At 32.1% G+C, this 22,842-nt stretch overlaps 3 protein-coding genes and 1 long non-coding RNA gene across 8 annotated transcripts; 1 reads left to right on the top strand and 3 right to left on the bottom strand.

The window, feature by feature from the left end:
- Positions 1-2,107: 2,107 nt before the first annotated feature.
- Positions 2,108-4,732, bottom strand: LOC117234994. Its single transcript, XR_004493597.1, has 2 exons — positions 4,129-4,732; positions 2,108-4,038 (listed from the first exon to the last, which is right to left on the bottom strand). It is a non-coding gene; the product is annotated as an uncharacterized LOC117234994 (long non-coding RNA).
- Positions 4,733-4,855: 123 nt separating this feature from the next.
- On the bottom strand, positions 4,856-9,822 carry LOC117234991 (ubiquitin thioesterase trabid). 3 transcript variants are annotated; one of them, XM_033496597.1, is made up of 9 exons: positions 9,719-9,822; positions 8,600-8,746; positions 7,094-8,129; positions 6,692-6,973; positions 6,292-6,493; positions 5,889-6,166; positions 5,591-5,820; positions 5,081-5,516; positions 4,856-4,986 (listed from the first exon to the last, which is right to left on the bottom strand). In XM_033496597.1, exons 3-9 carry the CDS (start codon positions 7,804-7,806, stop codon positions 4,908-4,910), a joined length of 2,220 nt encoding a protein of 739 aa, XP_033352488.1. In that variant the 5' UTR covers positions 7,807-8,129; positions 8,600-8,746; positions 9,719-9,822; the 3' UTR covers positions 4,856-4,907. The 3 variants fall into 3 exon arrangements, with proteins under 3 accessions (XP_033352488.1, XP_033352487.1, XP_033352489.1); XM_033496596.1 differs by lacking the exon at positions 9,719-9,822 and having other exon boundaries at positions 8,600-9,015; XM_033496598.1 differs by lacking the exon at positions 9,719-9,822 and having other exon boundaries at positions 8,492-9,015.
- Positions 9,823-9,833: 11 nt separating this feature from the next.
- On the top strand, positions 9,834-17,107 carry LOC117234993 (NADPH-dependent diflavin oxidoreductase 1). 3 transcript variants are annotated; one of them, XM_033496601.1, is made up of 12 exons: positions 9,834-9,950; positions 10,135-11,598; positions 11,686-11,765; positions 14,422-14,542; positions 14,635-14,716; positions 14,806-14,945; positions 15,132-15,277; positions 15,475-15,560; positions 15,647-15,793; positions 15,870-16,178; positions 16,260-16,462; positions 16,556-17,107. In XM_033496601.1, the coding sequence occupies exons 1-12, from the start codon at positions 9,871-9,873 to the stop codon at positions 16,689-16,691; spliced, it is 2,994 nt and encodes a 997-aa protein (XP_033352492.1). In that variant the 5' UTR covers positions 9,834-9,870; the 3' UTR covers positions 16,692-17,107. The 3 variants fall into 3 exon arrangements, with proteins under 3 accessions (XP_033352492.1, XP_033352490.1, XP_033352491.1); XM_033496599.1 differs by lacking the exons at positions 9,834-9,950; positions 10,135-11,598; positions 11,686-11,765 and adding exons at positions 12,224-12,895; positions 14,078-14,125 and having other exon boundaries at positions 16,556-16,862; XM_033496600.1 differs by lacking the exons at positions 9,834-9,950; positions 10,135-11,598; positions 11,686-11,765 and adding an exon at positions 12,225-12,895 and having other exon boundaries at positions 16,556-16,862.
- Positions 17,108-19,809: 2,702 nt separating this feature from the next.
- LOC117234997 (E3 ubiquitin-protein transferase MAEA) lies at positions 19,810-21,955 on the bottom strand. The gene is made up of 5 exons (XM_033496608.1): positions 21,663-21,955; positions 21,054-21,456; positions 20,667-20,979; positions 20,278-20,587; positions 19,810-20,207 (listed from the first exon to the last, which is right to left on the bottom strand). Exons 1-5 carry the CDS (start codon positions 21,699-21,701, stop codon positions 20,106-20,108), a joined length of 1,167 nt encoding a protein of 388 aa, XP_033352499.1. The 5' UTR covers positions 21,702-21,955; the 3' UTR covers positions 19,810-20,105.
- Between the last annotated feature and the right edge of the window lie 887 nt (positions 21,956-22,842).

Raw genomic sequence — 22,842 nt, forward strand, 5'->3', positions numbered from 1 at the left:
ATCGACGATGAGAGTTAGATGGCGCATATCGAATATCCGTTACTAGCAATAAGTAGTGGAATTTGATGCTACGTAGGCAAACTAGGTCGTTGACGACACTTTTGCCAAGTTTTATTTTAATCAAACTTGAATTAATATATAAACATATATATAGATAGATAGATAGATAGATGGATAGATAGATAGATAGATAGATAGATAGATAGATGAGAGAGAGAAAATAAAAAATATTTTCGTCGGAAAGTAAAAAATATATAAAACGAAGACGATCGTTAATCGTTAAATCGATGGATCGTTAGAATGACAGATTCCTCTTCTTTAAGCTTTATCATAATCCAGTTTATTAAGTGCTCCTGTATTCGCGCATATTACCATTATATAAACTCTATTTACATGCATACTTGTACGGAAATATGACAGAAAGGAATCCGCGACGAGCTTATTCCATAGAAATTCAAATTGAAAATCTCGTCGAGCGACCACATTTTTCTTCCTTTTTCCTATTACAGCGACGAGGCGCTTGTCATTTGTCGTAATTTGGTAATTAACCGCTCGATAAGGATAATTAAGGGCCATGACACTTGCGAAGCTCGCTCTGTTACAACGTCACCATATCGATACAATATACTATTGCCAATTACGAGTATGACAAAGCGGCGCAAGCATCGAACCGAAGATAGAGTCGATGTAAGGTAGAGTCCGATTCTTAAAAAAGTGTCTAACCGCTTACAGGTTCGGTTGAAGGATTTCGATCTTTTAAACTGTAATACTATGTGTGTGCGCGTGTGTACACAGATACATCTTTGCAGCGATACCAAATGCCAAGTTCATTTCCAACAGAGGCTATTCTCCTGAATCGAATCGATGTGTAATTCCGAAGAGAAATCGATTTTAAAGTCCTGTACACAATTTAGGAAGACTTTCGAAAGTTCAAACGATTCGTAAACTTGGCCTTTGAAAGTACGTGAAACGCGATTCGCAATATTAACGTGGTTTTCGCCGTTAATAAGTTGCCGACGATACAGCTTCCGATCGTCCCATTAGTCGTTTCTTATAAAATACTAATGAAACGAACCAAACGACACACAGTCGTGACTTCGCTAATGGCTGTACGATAAAAAGAGGTAGAACGATGGAAAAATAAGAATGGAAAGTAAAATATCGAAACAGCCGGCGAACGTTTTACAACAACAACGACAGGACAACGATTCGCTGCATTTGATATTTGGCTTTGCGTAAGTCTTTCATCGTCTTACGTAAGTACTTACATCGATTAGATTACAACGAGCATGTATCGTGAGATTGTCATTCTTCGCGGTGATTACACGCAGTTAATCGAATAATTTTTCGCTAGAACGGTTAAGCACGAGTAACAAAATGTACAACATCGAAAGATCGTTTTGGTCAGCGAACGTGCTTACAGACGGTAGTACTGTAATAAAGTCACAGTGAACGGTTTTCGTGACGAAACAGTTTTAATATGAAATCGCGGGTTTTTTTTTTTTTTTTTTTGCAAGAAAAAAAGAAAAAGGAGAAGAAAAGAAAAAGGAAAGGGAAAGAAAAGAAAAAGAAATAATGAAAGAGAGAAAAGAAATGTCATTAACCGTACTGTCAATTTTTAACGGATAATTGCAACTTTAAAGATGCAGACGTTTTTGTCGCGTCCAAGGATCGACTTGAAAACATGATTTACCATATATGTACCAGAGATTTCCAAGTCAGATCGTTGATCGAAAACGCTTCGCGCGTGTGATCGTCGGGATCCAAGGGCATAAAGCAACGTAAATTTGATTAATCCACCTCGATAATTCTTATTACGGATTTAATAATAGCAATAATAGTAGTAATAATAATAATAATAATGATAATGATAATGACAATGACAATGATAATGATAATAGTAGTAGTAGTAAGTAATAATGATAATAATAATAACATAATATATAATATAATATAATATGATAATCGTAGCAATTATAATAATAAATCGTCATTTAGAATTATTGTACATCGATATATTATATATTTAATATAATCTATTTGATATATTCTATATTAATATAAACTTCTATCTCATCTCGATTAAATTCTTAAATCTTTATATTCATTTTTTTTTTCTTTTATCACCTGCCAAGAGTAAATTCTGGCAACACGAGCGAAAAACACTTACATGTTAACGAGGGGAAAGAAAATACCACCAGAGCGTCTTTTTTTTTTTCTCTTTTTGTTGATCTCCTTTTTACATCGTAATTCCACCGTACGTAACGCCGTGTCACGAGAATGTCTTCTCACTTAGATAGATCAAAAGTAATCGCGTACTCTTATCGCTTAAATTCGCGCAAATGAGAAACCGCGATGAGAAAGAGGAAATAGAAAAAAAAAAAATAAAGAACGAACGGAAGAAAAAGTACAACAAAGACGACAAAATCGTTACTCATTCGACACGGTGTTACTTCGTTAAACGTTTGCTTCCTCTTCTAATTTTTTTTTTCTTTTTTCTTTCTTTTTTTGCAATTGACTTGTGAAATATTCTTCTTTCTATCCGAACGTTCGTATGCTGCCCTTCGGATAATCGCGCGATGATTAAATCACATGCTGAGCTTGTGATTAGAAAAAACGACGGTGCTAAAAAGGACTAGAGACTATGTTAGAATTAGTAAAAACGAGACTAAACTTTAAGCGGATACCACATGTGTAATAATAACACGTTTTCATAAAGAAACGTTATCATTTCCCTCTTACGATTTTTTGTACTTTTTTGATTAGGGTTCGTTATTTGGCCGAGCTAGTTACCATTAAATCTTTGTCCATTCGCGAATACCTCGTATTACGGTATATGCGTCTATACATATACATATACAGTGTATACAATTGTGCATCATATACACTCACGCACGCCAGGCATATAATTTGGTACTTAAATAGTACTACTACTTGTTTCTCTCTTCTCATATTCGCCTTTTTCTTTTTACCTTGTTTTATAAAAGTTCTATTTTACTGCTACGTTCGTGGTGACTACACACCATCCGTTCGATCGATCCACTCGCACAATGTCGCTCTTCTCTTATTATACTTTTATTTCCTTCTTCGCATTCTTCATTCTCGTCTTCGTTTTCTCCTACGTTTCCTTCTTCTCTTACTTCCCTCGTACTTCCGCTCTAAATAAATTCCGTTCGCGCAGAAGAAAGTACAGCCTAATCGGTACTTTGTTTACGTTTACACATATCGGAACCGGCCACGGAAAAACTACAACGCTCCGCTCTGCCTCTAGTCGGACAAAAGTGTCGTTGTAATTCGACTTCGCCGTCTCACTTTTACATTAATATTAACACAGCTCAGAGTTAACAAATGATCGAAAGACGATTACAGAATTATTTTTCCCGCCCTTAGGTTTACTTATCTTTAAAAATCACATGATCCGTGCCACAATCTTCGACTACTTTCACACGTATGATCAGACAAAGACCAATGACCTTTACAAATATCTACTGTATATTCTTCGTCGAATATCTTTTTTCTTTTTCTCCCTCCTCTTCTTTTTTTTTTCTTTTTTTCTCTTTTTTGTACAACTAACAAACGACAAGATCCTTTTATCCTTCGTTCCTTTACTTCTTATAAATATAATAACACCGATGTATTTTGCACAATTTATGTGACGCGTTTCGTCGAAACAACCAAGAAACAAATTATCAATCTTCTCTACATCGAGTCTGCTTAATTACAACCTAAACGTGACTTCCTTTTTACCCCATTTTGGATTTATGGATTTTAAATCCAAAACATACAATTATTCGTACGTATTTTAACATCGAGACAGAAACCAAATCTTTATCTCTCAAAGTGTTTAACGAGATCAGAAATTGGGTCCAGATCTATCGAAACTGGCACGCAGAAGCGGAAGAATATCTACCATACATGTTTCGAACCTTTATCGCTTTCCAACTTCCAGCCTACTACCAATTCTTAACTCCAAGAAACTCAGAGAAATTACAATGGAATTGCTAATGTTAAGTGGCATGCTGACTGTTGCATTTTCCCCTTTAAATAATGAAAATAAACTTAAGCTGATTATATTATATAAGCGTCAGAAACTAAAAACTCTGTCTTCAGGTTAATATAATTACTTACAGATGACTTTAACGCTATTGGTGTTTATCGAATGACGTTAAGACGTGTATCTGTGATTATATCCGGCATTATGCAGGCTTCGCTATTCGTGAACATGAGTGCAATCGAATGGAGATTAAGGTAGACTTGATGTTTTGGAAGGTAAGTTATGACCCTTCGTTTGGTCGCCGCACGTTGAAGGAACTCTTATTAATGTCAGGGACACAACAGTTTAATAACTTTCTAGCTATAAACATATTGTGAAGATTAATATTACATATTTTCAGTAATAGTCAACTTATCAAGAGGGAAAACTAACTCTAACAGAAACGATATTAGCTGTAACAAAAATTTCACTTGTTAACTTACTACTTTGATACCCAGAATCGCACTTTGGCAACGAAACTACTTATTACGCAGTCTCTTGATTAAATAACAATAAAATAATACAGCAACTATTTGTAATGACGAATAAACATCCGATATAATTAAGTAATACGAATCGATGAAATTTTAGACGTTCAGTGGTTTAGTGGTTCAGTGACCGATATTAATGTACAAAGATCATTTAAAAATGATACATTGCCAATATGTGTGTGTGTGTGTGTGTGCGTGCGTGCGAGCGTGTGTGCGCGCGCACGTGTGTGTATGTGTGTGTGTTATAACATTCATACACTTCTTTCTGCTGTATTCAGCAGAAAGTTGCAAATCTCTGAGATCTTGCGTTACAATTAGTTTTGGGCAAATCATAAAAAAAGTCTTCTCGGTTGAACTTCGATAACTTAAAGCATTCCGCCTTGTTATTCATCTTCTGTGTCTCCATCGCTACTGTAATCTTGTAAAACTGCTGGTCTCAAAAAGGGTGCGTTGTTAGTTTGACTGTAACGACAAAAATTAATTTACATCTATATATATATAGACCGAAATCTAAATCGAACGAACGAAATTTAAAGAAAGGAATAAAATTACTCACGCGAGTCTCCGATAATGATTTAGCCATTCTTCTAGCATTTGTGCTACTAATAAGGGTCTTTTGTGTAGTTTTTGTTGCGCAACAAGAATACCACCTTCGGTCCTGCATACATCCAGCCATTCCTTTAAAATAGATTCTTCGCGGCCTACTTCTTCTAGACTCAAAAAATGTATTGGTAAGAGTTTATGTTCTCGGTCCATTAAAGGCATGAATGTAGTCTGCATCTGTATTTGCAGCTGTTGAAGTGGACCATTACCGCCACCCAAGCCTACACCACCATGAGACGAAAGAGGTGGTATTCTAGACGATGTGTATGGCTCGATGGGAACTAAAGCCGTGAAATGACCGCGTGTATAACCCAAAGCGATAGGTGAGCGAATACAAAATGAAGGTTCCCATAAAAGTGGAAGATAAACACCTTCGAATCTTGCATAACCTGTATGAAAATATTTTATTTAATTATATATAAATCTTATGAATAATGTTACCTTCGTCGCGATCAATACTTACCTATATCTTCCCCTCTAAAACTTTTAACATATTTAACGCCATAAACAATAATAGGTCGCCTTAAAATATGGGCTAGGGCAAATACGTGTAGCTGCTCTAGAGCACTTCCTGGTTGAGCAGCTGTTGCTAATAAGCTTTCCCAATCTTCTTGCCATTGAGTCTCTTCTAATGTAAAATCCAACATTCTAGATGCTTGAGACGCTTCGTATTCTCTCCATCGAGGATAAAAACTAAATTAAGAAAAATAGATGTGTTGTAAAACAATATTATAATAAAAATTGACGTAAGAATTGCTTACAATTGACCAGCTTGTTGCAAAGTGTCAGCAAGAGCTCTTCTTAAAGCATTATCTCGATCAAAAACACCCCAAGTAGCTTGCATAGCAGAATCTAATAAACAATCTCCAGCAGATCTATTCCAAAGTGCATGTAAACGACTTCCTAAACGTTCGGTAATTTCCAAAGACCAATTCAGTGCTGGTGGTTCTCCGCCGCCACCTTCTAATTGTTGTTGAGCTTCTTTATCTAATAACTCTTCCAACATCTGTTCTTGCACTATACTTGGTAAATCTTCAACCTAATAAGTAATTTTCTGCTTAAATATTATTTATATAACCTACGTTACATCTAGGGATCTTTAACGGACTAATATCTCTAATATCCCATAATATCCCAAAGAAAGAATTATAATGTTATAGTAACCTCAGCAGGCAAAGCAAATGTAGCTATATCAGTGACAAAATAACATGGGAAAGAACCCTTGCGTAACCGGATACTATTAGTGACATGTCTGCGAATTTGAGCAGCCAAATCTGGTGCAACATAACTTGGTACTCTTTTTACTCCAGATCCAGAACCCTCGATTTGTGATAATAATGTCGCTAGTATATCCTCTCTTTGAAATCTGTCAAAAGTATAATAAAATTGTGTAAAGAACAATTTGGAAACTGTGTCTTTCTCAATGATAGTTGATTTACTTTTCTACACGTGTAATGAACAAGTTGAAACATCGCCAAAGAATATATACACTCATGTAATTATATAAAATAAGCTAAAATAGCTTCATAAAGAAATCCTTTGTCAAAAATTACTTCCCACAGACCTAATAGCTAAATGTACTAAGGTATGTCCAACATCAAAAGCACTACTTCTATTTAGAAGCAGAACTTCTGAATGCGTCAATTGACGAGCAGGATCACCACCACTTGCCAAATAAGCTTCAACAGGAGCATTGTCACCTTCCACAATGCCAAGACACGCGTTTAACCAGCACCAATCAGTATGACGCCTCAACTGTTTTAGTCTACGCTCATAGTCACAATTATTAGGGGATTGAGGAGTTGACAAATTGTCATTTCTGCTATCAGGATATCTATGTGAATTCCTACAATATAAGAAAACTTATAATAAACTCGAATATTCGTCGCTATTATCTCGCTAATTCTACCAATCAAATTCTGATTAATAGTCAATCATTCTCGACAAATGTAAAAAATAAATTTACCTTCGTCCCACAGCCAAATTCTCATCCCTCTGGGTTTGATGAATATAAGGTGTATGAGGCGGAGAAGGTAAGTTACGCTGGCTATGATCTCTTTCTGGGCTTGGTAAAATAACACCCATGTTATTGGCTGTTCTGTCTCTTCTATCTTTTTCTTTAGGATTACCACACATCACACACTTTGTGGCTTTTGGCCAATTTTCATAAGTACACACAAGGCAAGACCATTTCTCGGGATGTAAATTTGCTTGTAAGTTATAATATCTTTCTGGATGTAAGTTTATTGGAGGAGGATTTGATCCTGAGTTTGGTGGTGGATCTCCTAGCCTAAGAGGTGCTAGGTGTTCATGCAAATTCGAGGCTACAGTCGAGTGTATCGACTGATTGAGACCTGTAGATTTCCTATTTCCACACTGAACACAACGTGTGGTATTTTGATAATTAAGATAGGTACACATTGCACAAGACCACTTTCCCAATGGTACATTTTGACAACTAACATTGTAAGAATCTGTTGGACTTAAATGAGTTACTGGACCAGATGCGACATTTGATCCAGACCTTTGTGGGCTTGGATCTCGTAGGCGGTAAATATCCTCCCCTAATAAAGGCTTGGCACCTCTGCACATTGTGCATTTCAACGATGAAGGCCAATTCTCGTATGTACAATATTCACATGTCCATTTTGACTCCTGTTCTTCAAGCCTGCTATTCATTTTCTCTATATGGCCCTTTATTGTGTGAATATTATTGTCTTTAATGCGTAGACAATGTGACGTTCATACACTACTTAAAAATATTTATAAAGCATAAATGTGGTGTCAAAAGTTACATTAAATACTTGTTAAACCGTTATTGCATGTAATAAAATTTTTCATATTTTGTGTCATAAAATGTGACGCAAAGATAATTTCCATAAATATTAGTGATATTATGTACTTGTCATAAAATGAAGTTCATGTCATGTGGTAAACATGTTGATCGTATGTAGGAAAATAAAAGCTGCCACAGTAACGTAAATGTAGACAGCTACCAAAATCTGCAAAGAAAAAAAGAAAAGGTATGACTAATGAAGAAAAGAACATGACGTGTATAAACAAATGTATATAACATTAAACGAAAGCAAGCATTGTCAACTTTATTAACAAAGATAATTTCGTAACCTTAACAAAAGGATACACATCCGCAAAATAAAATAGAAGGTAAAAAAAAACTCATTAAGAGCTCCTTTATTTACATTCGATGGACATTAATCACATGCAAATAATATATATGATGAGAATAATGACAGTGTGCGAACGAAGGTCTCTAGGGAAGCGTGACATTGAATTCGTTGGCGAAGCTAAACATTTCAAAACCAAAACGCGGTAAACTGTAATCGAGGTTTAAAATGTGACTGACCTCTGTGAGCTTTTATGTCGTGCAAGCGTCGCGGCAAGGATAAATATGAATACAATATCCGGAACAAAGTAAAGCTTATAACACGTGGTAGATCGGAATTGGGGCTACCTGGCGAAAGTCGAGCCTGGTGTCCCGAAAGTTGGTGTCACGCGCGAATAAGCTCCATCGAAGTACTATGCATCGGTCGATCGCTGCGAAATTGACGTGAGGATAGTCGTCGATCCGCAGGAATCACACACTGCGGCCAGCAGCCCACTTTAATTGCATTTAAACAATAGAAAAGGTTAAGACGCACAGTCGCGTGATAAATTTTTCGCGAGGACGAAAGCCCGCGTCTTCTCTATTTGCGCTAAAATCCAAGAACAATCCTCTTCCCCACCGACGAAGACCCGAGGCACGTCACTCGTCGAACGGGTGAAACGCGACGAGTGAAACGAAACGAGAAACCTTTCTCTGCACTCACTCACTCCTCCAAAACAGATGCGCTATCTTTCTCGCGGTTGCACTTTGCGCCTCTTTTCTTTTTACAAATCGAACGCAGTCATGATGTTTTCCTACGATACTGGCATGCAAAACTGCAGACTTCGTTGAGAAAATAGGTTTTGACAATCATTCGCAAACAGATGTCAGTACTACCAACGTCACTTCATCTGCAAAAACTCGACATTTCACGTAGTTACGTCACGCGGTTCATCCACGGGCATTCTAACCACAACCCGTTCATTTCTCTCAAATTAACCCATTCGCGAAGGTGATTAACACATGTACGCGAATAATTTCCTCGTAAAATATTACAAATAGTTCTGAATATTTTCTATTATGGTTATACTGATAATATCATGTCAGCTTCCGGTTTTTAAGATGCGCTACGATTCTTTCTTTCTTTCGTTTTTGGATTTTGTACCGATTCTAAAAACGTTCTATTACTCTTCTGACGTATAAAAATATGTAAATTCGCCGGGATATAAATATTGTAGAAGCAATCGCTGAGTGGCATAATTATGGTATATAATAGTCATAATAAACCATTCGTTCACGCAATGCACACGAGAAGCTATTTTTTATTTATAAATATCCTGGGCTAAGCGCCAAATGGGGCTTAGCCTAGACACATATCCTTGACATTTGATTAAGTAAGATCATTACCATATGCGAAATACATTTAACACGGAAAAAAACAATTATATTTGCTTTTTACAGTTTACATACCCCGTTCGTGAAACTTACGTTTCTCCAGATATCGTCTGCTAAACGACCAATGACGTCACGGTGTAACAGCTGAAAATTGGTAACATAGCGGTATCTCGTGACGCGATACAATTCTTTTTCTAGATCTTCAAAAGACTTACGCTCGAAATTTTTTTACGACAAAGAACATTATGAGAATCACGATATTGTACGGTAGTGAGACAGGTACTGCACAAGATGTGGCTGAACAAATTTGGAAAACTGCCAAAAGGTTTTGTTATTGTCCTTCCCTCTATTGTATAGATAGAAATATATGTATATTGTTTCGCAATTAGAAAGTTTGAAATCATTAATTAGCATTAAGAACTTTATCAATGTTATTTTATAATATAATTATTGATGCTAATATTAAGGATACAATGTCTTTTACAAAAGTCTCTTCGATTTTATTTCAGAAAAGGCCTGGAAAGCAATGTCTTTGCAATGAATGATTATAACGTTCAAAATCTTGATACAGAAAAAATGATAGTGTTTGTGGTCGCAACCACAGGCCAAGGAGATCCTCCTAATAATATGAGGCAATTCTGGAGACTTCTATTACGAAAATATCTCCCAACAACATTGCTTTCTAATGTAAAGTATGGAATATTAGGCTTAGGTGACAGTTCCTATCAAAAATTTAATTTCGCAGCAAAAAAGTTAAACAGAAGATTAATGCAACTAGGTGCAAAGGAACTGTTACCTATTGGGCTAGCAGATGATCAACATGATTTAGGAATTGATGCTGTTGTTGATTCTTGGCTAGAAGAAATGTGGATGAAAGTTGGCGATACATTTAATATTTCCATAATAGATTTGATTAATAATGAAAATAACATAATTGAGAGATTTCATATATCAGAAAGAGACAGAAATTCCATGAATAATGAATATTGTTCAGTTCATGATATTTTCATGAAAGAAGTATTTACAAATAATGAAGTGAAAGTGGGTACAATAATTGAAAATATAAGAACTACTGCACAAGATCATTTTCAGGATGTTAGATTAATTAAATTTAGATCAGATAACATTAATTACCAACCTGGAGACATAGTGTATGTTAGACCCAAGAATTCTCAAAAACAAATTGAAAAATTTTTTAATGTATTAAATGACAATAATGTGCAATTAAATCCGGATATGTTAATTCAAGTAACTGAAAAAGAAATTAAAGTACCTAATGTTCTGAAACAAATTCTAACTTTATACCAAATTGTAGAGCAGTATTGGGATTTGAGCTTTAAGCCACGCAGATCTACGATGCAACTGTTATCTCTTATCAGTGAAAATGAATTAGAGAAGGGCAAGTTAGATGAATTTACAACAGCAAGTGGTCAAGAAGAACTATATAATTACATCAATAGGCCAAGAAGAACTATTTTAGAGTTACTAGCAGACTTTCCACATACAACTAGTAAATTAAATGTAAAATTATTATTTGAAATTATGTCTCCTATAAAGCCTCGTGCATTTAGCATAGCTTCAAGTTTAAGGATTACTGAAAATGAAATTCATCTCTTAGTAGCAGTAGTAAAGTATAAAACAAAACTACTAGAGCCAAGATATGGACTGTGTTCTAATTGGTTGGCGAGTTTGAAAAAGGAAGACAAGATAATATTTTGGATACAGAAAGGAACATTTAAATTTGAGTACAATAAGCCAATGATATTCATCGGCCCTGGAACAGGAATTGCACCGTTTCGTTCGGCTATATTAGATAAATGTGCATTGGATGATAATTTAAATGATTGTGTCCTCTTTTTTGGCTGTAGAAACAAGAAAAAAGATTACCATTGTAAAGATGATTTTGAATATTTGTCGCTGAAAAAAGGTTTAAATTTATTCTGTGCGTTTTCCCGAGATCAAGAGCATAAAATGTAAGTAAATACTCCTTAAATATGTAAATTATTCACTTAAATGTGCCACTTGCATCTTATGTAACTAAATTTTTGTTAACATTTTAGATATGTACAACATGTTATACATAGTCAAAAACAACTTTGTTGGGAATTTCTTAACAGAAATGGTAACATTTACCTAGCAGGTAATTCTAAAAATATGCCAAATTGTGTTCGTGAAGAATTTGTTGATTTAATCAAACAAATGACAAGATCAACTGAAGAAGAAGCAGAAAATTTTGTTAAACGTTTAGAAAATGAAGATCGGTATCAAGTTGAAACTTGGGGTTAATAAAAGATTTAAAAAAAAATGAGTCATGGCTGCCAATTTTAAAAATTACACATACAAGAATGCGATAGTATGTATCGAAAGCATTGAAAAATAAAACTTTATAACCTTATGTTTGGATGTGTAAAATGGGAACTATGTTTTTCAATATCATTTTGTTCCTTTTTATTCATGTAAATATAAAAATTTTTTAATTTTGGATATAGAATAGATCAGCAATATTTAAGAAAAAGAGGTATCTCACATACAAAATTATCCAATGAAATACCGATATAAATATGTACAATAATGTACATGTATATAAATATGTACATGTATCAGTCAAGGAGAACTAATTGTCTTACATTAGTCTTGCCAATTGCGTCCATCATGTTAGATTTTTTCTGTTTGTTGATTTGAATATTATAGATGTGCGCGCGTATCACAATATCTTGAACTAGTTCGTGGTTATTCCTGAATCTCCGCGCAGCGTGGAGCTCGCTCGACGAACTCTAACCCCTATCTTATCTTAACCTATAAAAAATAAAGCAGAAAGATGGTATGTCTTGCACATTGGGGAGCAGTTCTATTCATAACTTTGAAGCCTTAACTATCGAATATGCAGTGATCCCGACACTAAACTCGTAAAGTATTTTCGCCAGACACGGAATTCCACAGAAATTGGGAGAACTCTGCAAATGTCAATTAAATACTTTCTCGTAATTCAAGTTTTCCAATGATTATTTGAATTCTGAATATCCGTCTACCTGGCAAAAACGAAACTGTATTCAGACGAAACAATTATCGCAGATTCATCTCCACCCTAACACCCTTCACTAACACGTGAAGTATATTAACCCTCAATATTGCAACAGCTCTTAATTTGACTTAATCTTACAAACTGTGAAAAAATGGCGGGTAGTTACACGAAGAAGGAATTTAGTGTGGGCCCCGAGGAACAAACTTTGTTAAAAGATTCGAATGGAACACGCATTGTGCCCGCGAAAGGTATATACTAATGCCCTTCTTTATCGCATCGTCTTTCTCCATACTTTCGAACGTTAATCGTTTCAGCCTTACTACTATATTTTGAATACTTACAGCTTTACCCTACTTACAAACGTACACCTTCCTTTCTTTTTATTTTTATCGCAAATATTCCACCAAACCGGTCTCTCACCGGTGAAGATTTATAAAATTCACTGTGATTTTAGATTCATTCTTAAAAAGAGCAATATATTATGAAATGTTAAGTATTATTTTTACATGTTATATATGTTTAAATATTAATTATTATCGAATATTGTTATATGACGATTACATTAGAATCATTTGATACTGTATCTTTTTTATTCTTTTACATATTTAACTGATATGTTTAATTTAATTTATCAATTTTATTAAGAGAGTAATACAAAAACGTTAATTTTTCTAAATATATACAGCATCTGAAGTTTATATGTGATTTTCTGTTAAAATTTCATCTTAAAATATTATCTAATTATCTTTAGCTTTTGACTTTTTTACTATTGTGCTTTGCATAGATAACTAACTTTGAAAAAAAAATTTAGGAAAAAGTGACTGAAAATAAACATAAAGGCGTGTTACTTCCTAATTATCTTTCTATCGTAAACAAAACTTTGTACATGCATATTGAGATGAGTGAAATGAAATAATACAAATTCCTATGTTCTAAATAATTTTCTACAATAAATTTTACGATGCTTTAAAATATATATTATTAGAATTTCATTATGGAAGAAGTATATTGTATGCATATTATATGTACAAAGGTGTCATGTTTTATATAGAACATTATTTTTTTGCTGACACAGAGTTGATGTGAACTAAATATGAATATATCTTAGATCCAAGAAACAGAAATGAATATGTTATGAATATTATAAAATAACATGTGTCTGTATGTATGTGTATGTATGTATGTATATATATATATATTGTGTTATTATCATAATTGTCATCGGTTAATCAATTAATATTATAATTATATTTTAATAATTGATACCATGTGCCTCATATGTTTAAATTAGCTATTCAATTCCATAATTTTGTGGCATTTTCTGCTATCCTACAGTGTGCTTATAGCATGATCTTATGTATGTTATAGAGGGGTATAATTTAAGCAGATATGGAATACAAGTAAAATAAACTTTATATCAATGTTCCCAGGTTATATTAAATCTTCTTATAACACTTTTAAAGATCGTGTACCAGCTGGTAAATAATATTTTATTTTTTGCAAAATATAAACATAATATTTATGCGATTAAGATTAATGCTGTGATATATTCTTTTTATCCTCTGTGCTATATAAATCTAAGATACAAATATAAAATCATATGAGTGTGTAATGTACATATCAAGTGTTTGTATCATGATCGCTAAATTAATAAATTGCTTTAAATTGGAGCATTAGTAAAGTGTTCTAAAGATAGCTTTAACTGCAGTATCATTAAATTTGTATGTATATGTGTTGCCCAAATCATATTGTGAAACTAGATCTTTTATTGTAGGCACTGAGCCTGTTCGTCTTTCTCCTGGTTGGGAAGGTACAGGCAGACCTGATGATGAATTAAATTTTAGAGGAGTTACAATGGATCAAGCAGATCTTGAATTAAATCCTCCTAAAGATAGGTATGTATATAAATAAGATGTCATACTTTCAATGCTATTTATTATAATTTACTAAAAATTTTAATTCTAATAGCTTATTTATGTAATTTTAGATTAAACATAGTATTCTGCATAATGGTACTACATGGAATTGGTATCTTAATGCCATGGAATATGTTCATAACAGCAAAAAATGTATGACTCTTTAAAGCATATTTTTTCACTTTTTTATCACTAATTTTACATAGGTTATACATTTTTAATGAAATTTATTATTCTTCTAGTATTTTGTTAATTACAAATTATCTGAAGAGTATACAGGAATTCAATCAAACTATGCCACAAATTTTCTTGCATACTTAGGATTTGCAGCACAAATACCAAATCTACTATTTAATTGGTTAAATGTATTTATGCAATTTGGGTGTGTATATTCTGTATAATTTCAAATTAATGTCTTATATACGTGTTATCTTTTAATATTTCTGAAAAACATATTCTCTAGAGCACTTTCATTGTATATGATAGTCTTTATCATCATGTGATAATCTACAGATACTTAATAAGAATCAAGTATCTGTATTTAAAGACAATTTTTTAATTCTTTTAGTGGCAATTTGACAACACGTATAGTATGGGGCATCTTCATACAAGTTTTAATATTTGTATGTACCGTTATTTTGGCAATGACTGATAGCTCTGGTTGGCCAGGTGTCTTTTTCTGGATTACCATGATTTCTGTTATTATATTAAACAGTAAGATAAAATTATTTTTGCAGAAATTCCAAAATAACAGTCATTTATGTGTTTTAAATAAATTATATTTATATTTTGCAATTAGAGAGTACATTGATTTTAAATTATAATCCACTTTTTTACTTAGTGTCAAATGTACTTTCTAAGAACATTCGCATCCACATAGTACTAATTTTTGTTTATGAAACACCTTTCAGCTGCTAATGGAATTTACCAAAACTCTGTGTTTGGTATGGTGGCAAAGTTACCAACAAAGTACACAGGAGCTGTTATCTTAGGCTCGGTAAACACCGACTTGTACAGTTTTGTGATATAAAACTTCATGTAATATGTACATATTCAACTATATTACTCTTATGTTACTTTCAGAATATAAGTGGAACATTTACAGCGATGATTAACTTTCTTGCTCAGTATATGGCACCAAATCCTCGGACTGCGGCAATATATTACTTTATAACTGCTCTGTTTATTCTTCTTGCATGCTTTGATACTTATTTTGCACTACCGATAAATGTAAGATTTACAATGTTCTTATCAATTTTATTATAGATTAAGTATAATGTTTTACATGAATTGTTATTGATTGTAGAGATTTTACCGATACCGCGAATTATTACATCAGAAAGGGATAAATAAAAGGCAATTAGAAAATAATGCAAGAGACAAACATAACACACCGCCATACTGGAAAATATTTAAACAATGTTTTCCTCAGTGCTTCAACACATTTTTCATATTTTTCGTAACTCTTTCTCTATTTCCATCTGTTCAATCTGACATAGTTCGTTCGGATCCTAATTTTATAGTTTCATCAAATTATTACAGTACTGTTATGTGTTTTCTCACGTTCAACGTCACTGCTCTCATTGGTAGTTCAATCGCATCGTTGGTTCAGTGGGTGAGTAAATTTTTTAATCGAAATCCGTTAAGTAATAAATGCAGAAACTAATTTTTAAATCATTATCTTTTTTCTTTGCAGCCTAGTAAAAAGTACTTAATAATACCAGTTCTTTTACGTGTTTTCTATATACCATTGTTTTTATTCTGTAATTACAAACCAAGTGGTGTTTCAAGAATATTACCAGTGTACATTAGTAATGACTGGATTTATTTTCTAATCGCTGTTACAATGGGAATAAGTAGTGGCTATTTTTCCTCTTTATCCATGATGTATTGTCCGAGGTGAGATTTATACGATAAGAAAAAATAAAATCTTTTCCTTTTTTTTTTTATTTTTAATATTGAAACATATTAGAGAGCGAATTTTTATTTTAGAATGGTAGATTCTGAATATATGGCAACAGCTGGTATGTTTGGGGCAGCATCATTAATCACAGGGCTCTTTACTGGAATATTATTTTCTATGGTTATGCCCATCTTGGTAGCAAATATATCATTTGAATTATCTTAATACATACAACATTCAATAATAAAATATTAATCCATGTTTAAAGACATTCACTTGATAGGAAAATCAAAAGAAGATGAGCGCAAGGAAAAGAATAAGATGAAAGTTCATCAATATAAAGTTCAATTTAATTTTGACATTACTCTATTTATGATATTAAACGAATTTAATAGATTTCTCTGCACTTAATGATGAAGCTGAAAATTTTGATGTTATAAGATGATCTGGCAAAGTAAAATGTTAATAATTTTTATTTGTTTGTCTCATACTTCTTTAAAATGCTATGAATCTTTTTGTTACAATATAAAAAAAAAAAAAAGAAAAAGAAATACAAACATTAAACAATACCTCAAAGAATCGAATTTGTATTGTTGAGAACAAATATTTCATAATGGAATATTTAAAATCTGAAAAAAAAATGATAGAGATCTCTGTTATTACATCAAGTTCATAGTTGTGAGATTAATATTTAATCACTGCCCTAATGCAACTATTAATACTAAATTGGACCAATAAGCCTTAATATCCATATATTATTAAGTTTTTCACATGCATCAGTTTACTCGAAGCCGCTAAAATAAGCACATAAAAGATCTGTACAATTAATAATTGTTATTTACATAGACCAAATTTATAATAAGACTGTGGTTTGTAAACTTTTCATACTAACAATTTAACAAAATTTAGGACTGAGCTGTATCCTATTTAGAAAACAAAGATGTTAAAATGGAAAATGATTTTCTTCTTTGTTAAATGTTTAGTAATGTGCTGATTATAGCGAACAATTAAAAATATTTGCCATGTTGAAACACACACATGTGCATATAAGAGCATATTCAAATATATTTTCCAAGGTACATAAATATTTTGCACAGGGTAGCTTTTCATAATTTTTAATCATCCATTTTCAATTGTTTTATTATATTTTGTATGTTTGTATTCTGATTTTCAGTAATAGGTTTTTTTATAATATATCTTTACCGTCTGTTATTACAAGGTACATTTGTAAGTATATTTGTATTACAAACACATTTTGTGTTTTGTATGACTTTAGTATTAGTTTTATATATCAACTCTTTTTTTATTAAAATATTAGATAATTAGTGTTTGTCTTTTCAAATAATTCAAAATGTTCTACAAAATGGAAGTAATTTGGAAATGATATGATTAATGTTAATCTCGATAAAATTCAAGACAATAATATGTGTTTGTTTCATTTACTTTGTTTTGTATTTCTAATTATTACTCTTTTTTCATTTAGACATATTTCTATATGTTTACCATGTTATAATGTAATATCATGTGTTTGCTATGCTTTCTGTTCAATCAACATATTGTATATTAAAAAGAAGGCTAAGGTAATATGTAAAATTGAAATATCATAATGTCTAACAAGTTTACTAAGACTCTAATATAATATTTATTTCATATACTTACGAAAAAAAGAAATAGGTCATAGCATAAGTAACGCCGCGTTTTGACACGAACTTTCAATGAGTAAAATTAATACTTCCGTTTACTTTTAATCATCCATGTATGCATTTACCTACTTTTTCCTTAGCAGTCTAAGAAGATTCTACTTCAATCACAGCCTTTAATGCGTCGACATCGAACGTTACACTTCGGCCGGACCTGTGTTCATTAGAAAATTCAAAAACGTCATACGGAAATTTCGGAAACCATTTTTTGACATTTTCTCACATTTAAAACGTGTTCACCGTATACTTTACAAACATTTTTAACAGTATCCTTAGTTGCACTGCCTTTTTTAAGTTTGTATAGTATGTAATGCTGCAAATAGTTTTCGCTGATACTCATCTTATAACTTCCTTTAATGTGAAAAATACCGATCTAATTGTTTCAATAATTAGAGAAAAACAAAGGGAGAAGTTCCTATAAAAACATGTCAGCGAAACATGATACGTAAGTTTATCTAAAGTAAGATAAGAAACGATATTACTTATGACATGACCTACTATTTGTTTACATCTAAACGAAGTGCTGCATATTTTACATTGAGTGGAAAGACGCGTTCTCTTATTATTACTTTATAATGTGTACTATTTTATTATTTATTGCTTATCCTTATTTATAATAAATGTGAAGTTATTATTTGACAAAATTAAAAGTATAGTTACTTTTAATAGATTTTATTACATGTATTAACTCATATGTACATATGTGTACACATGTTATTTTCACTATAACAAAAAAAAAAAAAGAAAAAAGAGAGAGAAAAGTATACATCATTAAGTATGAACTTCTGTCTTGGTACAGTTAGTAAAATCTGTAAATACTGTCTAAGTGCTTCTACATGTAATAACATGTGGCAATTATAAATCTGCATTTTTATTGTATACACCATCTCGTAAGCTATACTGTTTTACTGTTTATAATACTGTTTATGCTCTATTTCTATCAATTCACACATACAATTATAACTAATATTCCTATACACTTTCAAATTATGCTCAGCTAAATTATCAGAACCATATATATATATATATATATATATATATATATATAAACAAATCTTGCTAATGGTAAACCATAAATTACCTCAAATATTGTACCCCAGGTTGACCACAAATTTTATTCTAAAATATAGAATCCGAATTCCTAGAAGGACAATCCTCTGCATAAAGCAATTCAGACAATAAATTATAGATAAAATTCAATAAAACCAATGGTTGGAAAATCATTGAACTTAAAGCTGGTAGAGCGTAGAAAGGATATTTTTATATCAATTAACTTGTGGACATATGTCATCTAAAATTGCTTAATGCATATCATTAGGTAGATTAGACTTTCTTCGTTGACATATACAATACAATTATTCACTTTAAAAAGTATTTGAATGGTGGTACATCTGTTTTTTACATGAAAAAGAAACAACAAAAAATTGTATAGCAAAGTAGGAGCCAGAATACATCAATGTTACAACATAAATCTTACCATTATTATGGTAAAATTTTTGGGCATGCAAAGTATAAATATAAATACGAATCACTGTAATATACTTACAAAGTTCAAACATTACAAAAAATGCGTCTTGAAACGTAGATTTATGGAATTGTTTTAATTGTTCAATTTATTGTAGAAATGATGTTAAATAAATGAGTAAGGACAAAAATCTGATTTCATGTTTAATAACCACTTACATTATCATAGTAATTTTTATATCTTTTTATATCGAAAAATTAGAACGTTTTCCATAACACACATTATTCATATGTATCACATTTTATTCTAGTAGATGATCACAAATTAATTAATTTGCAAAAAAATATTTCCTTAAAAATAGAAGTTATTCCCTTTGTTAATATCGGTATACAGTATTAAACAGTAAATATTCCAAGTTAGAATATGAAAGATGCATTGTATATAATACAAATTGTGTGTTTGAGTCAGTAATTTTTACATAACATACACTTTTTCTATCTTTTTATACGGAAACACTTCTTTGGTTTTTGGACAAATTACAGTACCATTGTTTTCTTGAGCCATCTTTTCCAATGCCTAAAATAAAATATAGTAAGTTAATTTAGTAAATTAATAATTATGTTTTATAAGAAACAAGCTTATCTACTTGTTCTCCATATACATATCCATTTGGCATCATCATTGGTTGATTATATTCATTTAATGGTTTTCCACTAATACTACAGACAAGTCTAGACTGTGAACAATGAGCAAAAGGCAATGGAACAGCTAATTCGTTAAGAGCTTCATTGCATACTGGACAATTTGGATTTCTCCCTTCTTTGTTTGCACTATAACATTGAGGTGTTTTTAATGCCGATAAACCTGCCTGTAATGCTACTGTAAAAACACTTTGAGTTGCTAATTGGAAAAGTCTATAATTTTCATGCCTGAATTGCTCAATTAATCTATCCCATCTGTAAATATTATATCTTATAAATATACATGCCATATATTATAAGAATTAATAACATATAACTTAATAAATATACTTACCTCTTTTCATCTAACAAATCTTTATATGGACTAAGAGACGTATTTGCTGGAAATGCTAATTGTCCCATACAGCATTGAATTTCTTGCAATTGGTAATCATCGTAATTGGTAAAACATTTTCTAGCATGCTTGACAGCATCAAGCCTCCTATCCTGCCTTACTAACTCTATAAACTCTTGCACGCGTAAATTAAATTCCATAGTACTTCCTAATTTCCTTAACTTAGATCGATTGTCATAGCACCATCCAACACACCTTGCAGTTTCATGATTTGCTAAAGACGTTTCTACTTCCCTGGATACCATAAAAACATCTAAAAATATGAAACGAAACAAACAATATTATTCATATTCACAAAATACCGAGTAGCGTTAATATCGAACATACCTATGTTTGTTAAATCTCTAAGCTCGCTACTATCTGCTAATTTAGTTGCAGTTGTATAATAGCCTTTCCGAAGGAAATATTCTATCAGCATTCTATCAAGCCTTTGTCTCCGCCACTGATTCACAACACTCGGTGCGGTATTGGCGTGTTCTTTTAAATGTTCTAGACGTCTTTTGCAAACCATGCTTGCTTGCAACTCTTCTGTAATAGATTCGTGCGCCTTTCTCTTTAAGGTTTGAAGTTTCTCCACAACTCCACCTAATAATAGGCTCATCTCCCCAGCAGGAACAGAGGTTTTATTATCCTTTATTAATTCATTAGCTGCTGTTTGTACGTATGAAGCTTCCCTATCTATGACCTTTTGTGCTAACCGAAATTTTTTGTTAAGGAGTTCATAAGGAACCTATGAACACGATATTGCGCATTAATTTATTAATATAAATGGTAACAGGATCTCCGTAAATTTAAATATAATAAAGCTCATGAAGTTAATACAAAATAGCGCAAGTCTCGTAAATGATAAAGAACTGTCAAAGATCTCGAACGTTTCTAAGGAATTTATGTAGATGAACAAAAAGATCATAACACAATTACAAAAGTATTAAGTACCTTTAACGTTGGGTATTCGAGGCTTTTAACGTCTGACATATTGGTTATGCTCAAACAACGCGAAATGTTATACTTAAAAATTGGAAGAAAATTATATTTATTATGTCAGAGCTAATACACTTTACTATTATGTATCATAGTTATTCATCTCTTTTTGTACAAATTGCGGATATAAGCACAGAATGATGAATACAACTAATTTGACACTCTACTATTTTCAAGAATGGTGAAAGCTCTTGCTCTATTTTAATAGAGATAATTATCATTTTGTTTACGCATGATAAAAACGTTAGTATTATAACGTTACAATAGATGGCTCTATTAACGATAGAAATAAGGGATGATCCTCAGACTAAATCATGTGACTGAACCTGACTCAACTATTTGTTACCAATTAAAGAATTTATTGTTGTTTCTATCAAAGTAGGATTTATTTTGCGATTTTTTTATAGCGGCGAAGGAAATTACGGTACCCGTAATACCAGTGCAAAAGATCTTGCCATTTATCTTTACGTTAATAATCTTATTTAACGTATGTATTATATCTTATTCTTGCCAATGATTCTTGGCGTTTTTGATTGGTCACTGGAGCGGATTAATTTTTGGTTTTGACCAATCGCGAAATTTGAACGTGTAACCCGAGTGCAACGTAACTGAATAGAAAATGCTAATAACGTACGCGTAATTGAATGTTTTGGAAATATGATGTGCAGCTTTTCCCTCGCAAAGTGTACAAGATTTTATACAAAGGTGAGCTTTTGAAAAATTCTTTATTACAATCTCCGGTTTCAGTTAAATAATCGTAATCTTAAACAATCACATGTGCATCCCTCATAAAAAAAATTTATTTCGATTATTCGCTAATATTAACATGTTATTTCCATACTTTTTAATTTTAAATGCTAATTAAATAGAAAATTTTTATGGATTCTTTCCATTACAAAAGCGTATAAATTTCTCGTAAACATTAAATAATTCAAATGCATGATATCAGGATGAAGAAGCTAATGGCCCTGTAACAAAACTAATTCTGCTTATAAATATAAAATCAACACATTTTTCATCTGTGATTAGATATAACGATAAGTAAAATTTTGAAAACCAGATTATTTTGAATAAAAGATTTTTGGAAATTGTTGGAAAAATTCGGCGGATATTTAACTTAACCGTTCGGTAGAGG

This window comes from Bombus vosnesenskii, unplaced genomic scaffold (assembly GCF_011952255.1).
Source record: "Bombus vosnesenskii isolate JDL3184/JDL3185 unplaced genomic scaffold, Bvos_JDL3184-5_v1.1 scf7180000013311, whole genome shotgun sequence".
Classification (NCBI taxonomy): domain Eukaryota; kingdom Metazoa; phylum Arthropoda; class Insecta; order Hymenoptera; family Apidae; genus Bombus; species Bombus vosnesenskii.